Source organism: Sorghum bicolor, chromosome 6, assembly GCF_000003195.3.
Source record: "Sorghum bicolor cultivar BTx623 chromosome 6, Sorghum_bicolor_NCBIv3, whole genome shotgun sequence".
NCBI classification, from domain to species: domain Eukaryota; kingdom Viridiplantae; phylum Streptophyta; class Magnoliopsida; order Poales; family Poaceae; genus Sorghum; species Sorghum bicolor.
The window spans coordinates 53,903,537-53,913,671 of NC_012875.2; the positions used below are offsets into that span (position 1 = coordinate 53,903,537).

Genomic DNA, 10,135 nt, shown 5'->3' on the forward strand with positions numbered 1-10,135 from the left:
CCCCCAATGTGTGTTGCACATGTTGCATGTGGCGTCGTCGTCACATCTCCCCAAGGCCGCGGTTTTTTGTGTGCTCCAGATCGGACCAATTGATCGTAAGGTTTTGCACCATGTTGATCAAACAGTTTGCGAGCGAGCTGGTGGAAGTTTTTTTTTATTTTTATCATGAGCTGGTGGAAGTTGAATGATCCGCCCCGTCCTGACCTTCTTTCATCTTGCAGTGCCGCCGGCGGTCGGTCGGGCACGATCTGTTAGCCACCCTGGGCCGATCTCTACAGATATAAAATCGTAGACATGAGCCCATAGACTGTGTGTCTCAAACAGGGGCCGGATGTTCAGTGGGCCAGTCCTGGCAAAATAAAATAAAGGTAAAAAGGGGGAGGGCCACCAAAACAAAATTTGTTGCTGCCCAGGATCGAACTGGAGACCTTCAGTGTGTAAGACTGACGTGATAACCACTACACCACAGCAACTGTGATGTACTACTCTACTAAATATTATATATATACAATTAAATCAGATTATCCAGACAGAGGAGGAGGATCACGACACTTTCCTCTTTACCGCTCTTCAACATAATGATCAAACTGCTTAGTCAGCCACAATATTGCTAGTTGTTTTTTATTAATTCACAAATATAGTATTTTATGATGTCCAAAAAAATAGTATTTTATGATTTATATGCACACACGCGCACGCAGCCTTTCATATAGTACACGTGCATAAACTTAAGTGTACATAGTAGCAAACAAATGTATGTCACATTCTTGCACCAAGCATGAATGATGTATACAAAAACATGCCAAATTCAGACTAGAGATATCTCACATAGATTCATGGTCCAATAGTCCATCATCATCAAGCATGTGAATTTGATAACCGCATGGGAACAACATGGTCACTGCCTTGCGGGACACTTCCCCTCCTTTGCGTGGGATTTAATTTGTTAGTACGTAGAGGCTGTACGACGCCGACGTGGCATTAGCGGACCCATGATCAAAATAGAGCCTGGACCAGACTTGACACCAACCAACAAATCGTGTAATTCAAAGCTTTCGATTAGGCTCGAGCTCGAATCGCGGCCATTTTGCCAAAAGACATAAGCGTTACAGTAGGGACATTTCAACCTCCATATGGTACAACTATATTGTACTTTGACACTAATAATAGCAATTCATTCCTCTGTCCACTTCGTGGATGCACAAAGAGATTTTTACGACTTTGTACTAGCTCCAGAAGGAGGCCTTGACTAATTCCAGTGTCGTATTTGGATGTGATATCCGTCAGAAAATTCTAGCCCCGGATTTCGGACTATCTTGCCACCCCAAAGATTTTTCCACCTGAAATTATGTGAAAGAAAAAGGGCGGTAACATGCATATGCACTTGTAAATGAATTTGGATTTTTTTTTATTGAAAAAGTTCTGACTCCCGGATGAAGTAAGTTTGTGAAAACTGTACCTGTATCTAGTGACAAGGAAATGGAGGAAAATAGACATTTGCAGCTTGCTGAAGTCTGCTCCAACACAGGATCTGAGGCCTCCTCCAAATGCCATGAAGTGTCTTGACCCGCGGTCTATCTCCGGTTTATCCTGTATGTGGACATGTCCAAAAACAATTTTACCAGATATCAATCACTACATGTGTGTTTCCGCATACATGGACTGAATCAACAAACCTTGAACCTTGTAGGGTTAAAGATGAGGGGATCTGGGTAAATGACTGGGTTCAAGTGCACCGCTGGAGGACAGACCATCACTCCCCATCCTGCTGGAATTGTGAACCCTGTCAAGCAAGGGGATTATAAAAGTACGTATTCAGTTATTACTCCAGTTTGAACAGGCATAATTTTCCAGACGATATGATTCGTCGTCGAAAGCACTTTAAAGTAACATCAAAGCTATTGTGTTTGGTTTTAGAGTGCGATCAGTTTGCTGAAATAGCTAGGACAACATGTGTAATGAATCAGAGCTTCACCTTTGAACCGTATATCTTTCAGTGCCTTTCTGAAGATGCCAGGCGCAATATTGGCTAATCGGACAGTCTCGTTGATGACCTATAAAATAGTGTGGATCTTCCTGTTATTGTTGTATCTTAAATATTATTTTTGTACCATGTTAAAACGTTTGAGAGCAAACATGCATGCACGCTCATATATAGTGTTCATAGTGCACGCAGTAGTAGTATATATACATAACTGAATAACTGAAGCCAATTGATCCAGTTATACATGTTCTTAACACTAGCAGGTGCAGGTCAGTAAGTAACTATTGACCAATTTTTGTCCTAGCCGATCCACAACCTGGGACGTGAACGTCATAGACTTGTATTCCATCCATGTGATTCCATCAGATCCATGGCACGCCTTACGGCCACTCAGAATCGTTTCATGCTCCACCTGCATCCAAGCCAAAATTAAATCGCAGAGGCATCATCAGTGCCTATCAAAGGTTGTTTGTATGTATGTTCCAGACCGTGAGCTCTTCCAGGACGCGAGGGTGGTCTGCGAGCAGCTTGACGGCCAGAGTGAGCGCCAGCGACGTCGTGTGGAAGCTGGCGAACAGGAGCACGAACATCAGGTCGAGTGCCATTCTGTCCGTCACGAGCGGCTTCTCCTTCGTCATCTCCTGGATCACGAGGTCCAAGAAGTCGCCATGGCGACGTGTCGTTTCCATGGCGCCGCCTCCTGCTCCGGGCAACTGTACCGATCTCTTCCTCTCCTCGAGCACTTCCTGCAGCACCTCCATTGCGCTCTGCCGGCCCTGAAAGTGACATGACAGACCAAAAAAAAGACCAAGCTTGTGAAGACTTAATTCAACCGTGATATGGAAAGCATATATAGAGCAGCGAGTTGCAGTATGCACTCACCTTCATGCATGAGTAGTATGCTGTTCCTGGCAAATACAGAGGGAAGGAGATGAGCCCTCGAACGAAGTCGAAGAAGCTCTTCCTCAGAATCTTGGACCTCGACGGCTCCAAGCCGAGCAGCTTGTTCGCTGAAAGATCAAACACCATCTACGCGCACAGACGACGACGACGACACAGAGACATGCAGCAATCACAAGTCAACAATGGCATGCAGCCTGGCACACAGAAAATTGTTAATGGCATGCGTACCGTGGAGACGGCCTCTTTCAGTTCGACGGCCGGCAGCGTCGACCAGGTGCAGAGGGAGCTGCCGACGGCGTGCTCGACGTCGCGGAGCATGGACGACTCCCTGAGGCTCTCCGGGCCCAAGTAGCGGAGCACCATGTTCTTGAGGTGCTTGAACATGGCGCCCTGCTGCTCCCCGACGTTGTCCCTGCCGAGGATCTCCACGAAGGAGTCCGGGTACCAGCTCTGGAACAGCCGCCCCTCCTGCTGGAACACCATGTAGTTGAGCTCCTCGTCCGCGGAGACGACCACCGGGTGGCCCACCAGGCTCGTCTTGAAGATCGGGCCGTACCTAGCTTGCACTCGAAGCAACGGGACAGACACGTTCAGATTCAGAAATCGCGACACGAGCCCGCCCGGCCCATCAAGCTCCAGCTTAATCGGGCCTCGGCCCAAGGCCCAAACCGAGGCGTACTATACCTTTCCAGCCTGTGCCGGACGAAGCGCGGCACGTCCAAGGAAGCGTCAGGGGAGAAGAACTGCAGCGTCTCCCCGACGAGCGGCAGGCCCATGGATCCCGGCGGGAGGCGGCCGCCGCTGCATCGAGGGTTCCTCCACCGGTGCACCGCGTACAGCAGCAGCAGCAGCACGACGGCCGCGACGCCGGAGAGCCGCATGTGGTAGTGGTACGCGCACATCTGCTGGATCGGGACGGGCGATATGGGAAAACTCACGTCACGCGAGGCATTCGGAAGCTGCCACATAGACACTGGATCCGAAATTTAAAAAGACCACGGCTTGCTCAGCTAGCACAAGTTCAGTGTGTAAAGAATATGGCACGGCCGGACTTTGACCGTGGTTTGGTGAGTGTGGCAACGTAAAGGGTGTGGAGAAGACTAGTGGTGGCTGGATCTGTTTACAGATTTACATGTTGGTAGATTCGAGTGGTTCTTGTAAGAGAGTTTCGAATGTTCCATCGTTCAGTTGTTGAGAGGCGGTTCCTCCCTGCTTAAAATAAACTAATTTATTGTGTTAGGATTTTGTTTTTTAGTAAACATATCTTGTGATAACTTAAAGGTTTGCCTGATTCAGTCACGAGCTATGAAAAAACTGTTTGTGAGCTATGAGTTATGAAAAACTGTTGTGAACTTCGTGCTTTAAACAAGTTATAAGCTATTTGATTGTGAAACAACTATTAAATATATTCCTTCTCTCTGTCTCTCTTTGTGAAACAACCCTTTATTTTCATCCATTTCAATTCAAAAGTAGAAATCCAACAACTGAAGGTAATGGCTAAGGTACTGTGTGAAAATTGTACATGTAAAAGCAGGTGCTTCTAGAAAAGCATTTAGGTTTCAACGGTTTGGTTGGTGTTCTACCGTTTAGCAGCAGAAGCACAGCCTTAATCCCTGTCATGTCACAAAACAAGTAGAACGGATTCTCCCAGAGCACTCGTCCGTAGTGGCCCCTAGGGGCTAGTCGGCACGCCGCCTGCCTCGTGCTCCTCCCCACATACACTTCTCATCTACCACTCGTGCTCAATTCACTTGGCTTCCACGCTTCAATTGTTCGGGGATGGGTAGATCAGAGAACGACACCCTCCGTGCCACCCATTTGCATCATGATCCATAGTGATCATCTGTTGTGCTACTGTGGGGGTATAAACCCCTATACCCTCACGGGCCTATATGGGCCCACAAGATGAAGACGTGCGGCGCACGACTGGTCGGCGTGCACCGCAAGGCTACAAGATATTGTACCAAATAGGATACTTTGCTTGTAACTCTGTCCCTTCAGGATATATAAGGAGGGGCAGGGGTCCCCTAGAGGACACATCACATCATATTCTCTCAACACAAATCAATACAACCAGACGCAGGACGTAGGTATTACGCCAACTCGGCGGCCGAACCTGGATAAAAAGCTTGTCCGTGTCTTGCGTCACCATCGAGTTCGTAGTTTGCGCACCGTCTACCGATAAACTACTACCGTGGGTATACCCCAAGGTAGACTGCCGACCACCTTTCGTCGACAGTGGCGCGCCAGGTAGGGGGTGTGCGTACAGCCCTCGCGACGAACAAGATGGCCATCATCCCCGACTTCACGGCCATGGCGGGCGGCTTCACGTTCACCGTCAGCTTCACCGCCACGACCACGGAGGAGGTGTAGATCCGATCTGCGCCAACCACTTCTTCATCGACGTCGGCGGCGGCTTCAACCACGCTGGCTACGGTTTCGACCACACCAGCAGCGTCTCCGACCACGCCGACAATGCGTCACCTGCTTCCCTACTACAAAGAGAGGCAGATCGACGACATCGATCTGCTCGGGCTAACGACCAAGTTGTTTGGCCTACTTGCTCTGACCACCAGTCGCAATAATAATCGCCGCGAAGAACGGCGCTACGACAACCGCGACCACCGTCACGATAACAAGTCCAAAAGCTCGAGGGCCAGACAATTTTGTCGTCACCGACCAGACTTTCATCTAAAGATAAGTACACTTCTAATATCTTATTTATTTTTGGCATAATATTTTTTATTATCCTTCAAAAACAACTTTTTGTTTAGCCACACTAGTTTTTTCTCCTACACGAGCTTTCCAGAGCCGGTACTGTCTCCGACTCCTCCCTACACGTGCACGAGATCCGCCCTCTGCGTTCCGGGTGGTCGGCAGTAGCTCTCTGGCGAGGCTGGCAATCCCACGCGTGTCTAGGTTCCGCACCTCATGCTGATTGTTGGCTAGACCAGAGCTGGTACAAGCTCTACGATGAATTAACTACTCGTGCTAATTTTATAATAAAAAGTCTAAAACTTATCTCAGTGCTGATTTTTTATCTAGAGTTTATTTATACATTATGTACTACCTATTTTCTCTATATTTATTTTTCAGGAGTTTGGCCCAGTCGACAAGCTACGCTCGGGGACTCGTCGACTATTCCCTACGCTGTGCCCGGGGACTGCTCCGACCACCGAGCACGTTTACGTTCCCAACCACGCTCGGGGACTTGTCGACTACTCTCTATGCTATGCTCGAAGACTGTGCCGACCACCGAGCACGTTTACGTTCCCAACCACGCTCGGGGACTTGTCCACCGGTCCCTACGCCGTGCTCGGGGACTGTGCCGACCACCGAGCACTATACGCTCGGGGACTGGTCGACCAGCTCACCAATTTAAGAGCTTGGGGACTGCACCGACCACCGAGCACTATACGCTCGGGGACTGGTCGACCAGCCCACCAATTTGAGAATTCGGAGACTGTACCGACCACCGAGCGTTCTATGCTCGGGGACTGGTCGAGTAGTCTATTCAATTGCATACGAGCATGATATGCTCGGGGACTGGTAAATTCAATTTTTTAGACCTTGCTACAAGGCTCATACTTCGCCTTCCAGCAAGCTCGGGGACTACATCGGTACGATGCATCTGGCGATGCATCTCAGTTTCAGAATTTCTTTGAGGACTTTTCTTTTGACCCTGGCACCACGTGCCTACGTCACCTACTACCAGGCTCGGGGACTAAGTGGGCACACTTCACCTTGCGGTGAATATGCTTGCTTTTTGAAAGACTATACTTTTCAGAAAAGTAAAGTAGGCACACTTCACCAGGAAAGAAATCTTTTTTAATTAAGAGCACCATGCATTCTTCGAACAACCTGCTTCTTCGATGTCAATGTTGATCAACTGTCTTTTGAGTTGGTCAAAATACCGTTGCAACTGTTTGGGCGACTTTCCTGTTTATTGAAGACGTCAAGCCTCGCTGATCGAAGAAGCTCAAGACGGCGTGTTACATCACAATACATGGTGCTCGGGGACTAGCTGTGGGGGTATAAACCCCTATACCCTCACGGGCCTATATGGGCCCACAAGATGAAGGCGTGCGGCGCACGACTGGTCGGCGTGCACCGCAAGGCTACAAGATATTGTACCAAATAGGATACTTTGCTTGTAACTCTGTCCCTTCAGGATATATAAGGAGGGGCAGGGGTCCCCTAGAGGACACATCACATCATATTCTCTCAACACAAATCAATACAACCAGACGCAGGACGTAGGTATTACGCCAACTCGGCGGCCGAACCTGGATAAAAAGCTTGTCCGTGTCTTGCGTCACCATCGAGTTCGTAGTTTGCGCACCGTCTACCGATAAACTACTACCGTGGGTATACCCCAAGGTAGACTGTCGACTAGCTTTCGTCGACAGTGGAGCTGTGGGGGTATAAACCCCTATACCCTCACGGGCCTATATGGGCCCACAAGATGAAGACGTGCGGCGCACGACTGGTCGGCGTGCACCGCAAGGCTACAAGATATTGTACCAAATAGGATACTTTGCTTGTAACTCTGTCCCTTCAGGATATATAAGGAGGGGCAGGGGTCCCCTAGAGGACACATCACATCATATTCTCTCAACACAAATCAATACAACCAGACGCAGGACGTAGGTATTACGCCAACTCGGCGGCCGAACCTGGATAAAAAGCTTGTCCGTGTCTTGCGTCACCATCGAGTTCGTAGTTTGCGCACCGTCTACCGATAAACTACTACCGTGGGTATCCTAGCACCTCACCCTACACTCTTCAAGCTCATCCGATCCACTATCAAAACTGATATTTTGCTTGTCTTCACTCTGAATAGGCACTAAATACTCCATCTATCATAAAATAACTGTGCATCAAGCTTATGGAGAATTCATTTTAAAAAATGAATTAGATAATAGATACATATGGTATCTCATTTGGTCCTCCCCACAGACAACGATCCTTGAGCTCCTTTAGTTCGCGCCTAGCGTCGCCAAGCTCTGCGTCGCCGAGCCTCACAACAATGGAAGCCCTCGGTAGGGCTGACCTCCACTCCACATGCGCTGCCCATCGGCAGGCCGGCCACTGCATCCGCTCCACGAGATATAGCACCAAGCGGCCCTGTTGCCATGCTGCTCCACTAGCTCACCAGTAAGGGGAGGGCGCGGTAGCAGCCGCTAGCACCGTCAGATTTGAGGAGAGAGAAAATGATTGGAAAAATGAGAGATAGGGTTTGGGATATATTTATAAACGACAAATTACGAGGGCCGGGTGTGCAACTAATTGATCAATTCTTGGGTATCAATGGCGTGTTATAGTAATTTAAACCAATTATATTAATATATTTATCATTTATAATGTTAATTAGTTATGATTATGTGTACTTATAGTGATTTAAGAAAAGTAGAAGACGAGCCACACGTCCCAAAATGAATGGGCTCAGATGGTCAAACTATGATATAAGTGGCATGGCACCAACTACTGTTCTGTACTTCAAAGTATAAAGCAAGAAAGGAAAAAGTGAGCGACAATAGAGGCGTGTTTGTTTCCCTGGATGAGGGGTTGGGCCTGGCTGTGGTCATGCAGTTGGTGATGTTTGTTTCCCTGGCCTTGTTTTGGGCCCAGCTAGCACAATGATTAAAGCACCCCCAGCCAGGCCCGGGAGGGAAGGCCACTCCCGCTATTTCTAGCGAGGTCGGCCGAGCGCGTGTAGGCATGGGCCTCATTTGGCACTGGCGGGCTGCTCGCTCCCTTCTCCCATGTGACGGGGGCAATTTCCGTCACGCAACGCTATGGTTTCCTTCTCCGCCTCTTCTTATAACGCCACCCGCCGCGGGATGTGCTACGGTTTCCCATCTCCGCCTCATGCCCTCCTTACTCACTCCCTCGTCCTCTCGACTCGACTGTCCTCATTCGTGTTCCCTCATCCGGCGGTGCGGGGTAGCGGTGGGGTTGGGCGCTTCCCCGTACGTCTCGCCGGCGCTTGGGCGGTGCTGTTCATCGTCCTCTTCTTCCTCCAGACGAGGCGGTGGTGGTGCGAGTGTGTGGTGCTTCCTCCTCTCCGGCCGAGGGTTTGGTCGATCTGAACTTCATCATTCCCAAATCGGTCGCTTCTCCTCCCTGACCGAAAAGCAAGATGAAATCTCAAATGATTGTTTTATAGGACCCGATTTCGGTGGTCCGCATGCTCATAGTGATGGATTTGTGATTTTACGGGACCCATTTTTGGAGGTCTGCGTGCTCATAGTGATACATCTATCTTCATGGGACCCGATTCCGGTGGTCTACGTGATCATAGCGTTGATTGCAGTGTTCTTTATGGTCTAATCCATGATGTTATCCTTGCTTTTCTGGCAAGATTATATGAGTTTGGCTTTTATTTCATACCATGGAGTGAGGTTGGGCTTACCTGAGGGCATTTTGTGGCAGTTCTGTGTTCTAGATCCATGTTACTTGGGTGGCCTATGATGCATATAACATGTCAATGAGGTGGTTGCCTAATGTAATGCACTGTTTAGAGTTTATTTGAGGGCTAAGTTTGTGCACAAATGTTTTGGATGGCCTATAATGCAAATAGGTTTACAATGAGGTGGTTGTCTTGTTAAATGGATTGTTTTGTTGGGTGGCCAATGACGCAATAAGTTAGGAATGAGGTGGCCGACTAGTTTGTTGCATACTTTACCTGGATTAGGGGTTTGGGCATGGTTGTGGTCATGCAGGTGGTGATGTTTTTTCTTTGGCCATGAAACACAGTCATTCATAGTTACCATGACACATTGGTGGTATTACTGTTTATGCCTGTGTTGCATGGTCAAACATGACCTTTTGCTTCGTAGTTGTTGTTGCACTGCTGTTTCATTGTTATGACAATCACCAATGATTTAACTATAAAATAAACTATGAGATGAACTGTGGAGGCCTTAATTTATGTGTGGCAGTCACCAATGATTTTAACTAGAACCTCATAAATTTGATTAAAATGTTGAGGCCTTTTTATTTGTACGACAGACACCAATGGTTTTAACTCATACTCATCTATTTGATTTAGATGTTGAGGCCTTATGTGTTACTCTTAACTCATCTGTATGATGTGTATTTACCATTTTGTGGCCTTAATATGACATGTTTACTCCAAATGCATCATAGATGGCTGGAAATGGTACTCAAGGGTTTGTAATTGCTGATGCAATGCTTCTCGGTGGCTCTGCCTTTGCCCCACCTAGTGCAAATGTTGTAGCCTCC

At 48.2% G+C, this 10,135-nt stretch overlaps 1 protein-coding gene and 1 non-coding gene across 2 annotated transcripts; both read right to left on the bottom strand.

The window, feature by feature from the left end:
* TRNAV-UAC lies at nucleotides 401-473 on the bottom strand. Its single transcript has one exon. It is a non-coding gene; the product is annotated as a tRNA-Val (tRNA).
* LOC8057607 (cytochrome P450 87A3) lies at nucleotides 1,250-4,196 on the bottom strand. Its single transcript, XM_021462279.1, has 9 exons — nucleotides 3,572-4,196; nucleotides 3,116-3,443; nucleotides 2,867-3,013; nucleotides 2,473-2,760; nucleotides 2,301-2,396; nucleotides 1,976-2,054; nucleotides 1,677-1,783; nucleotides 1,460-1,590; nucleotides 1,250-1,340 (listed from the first exon to the last, which is right to left on the bottom strand). The coding sequence occupies exons 1-9, from the start codon at nucleotides 3,853-3,855 to the stop codon at nucleotides 1,250-1,252; spliced, it is 1,551 nt and encodes a 516-aa protein (XP_021317954.1). The 5' UTR covers nucleotides 3,856-4,196.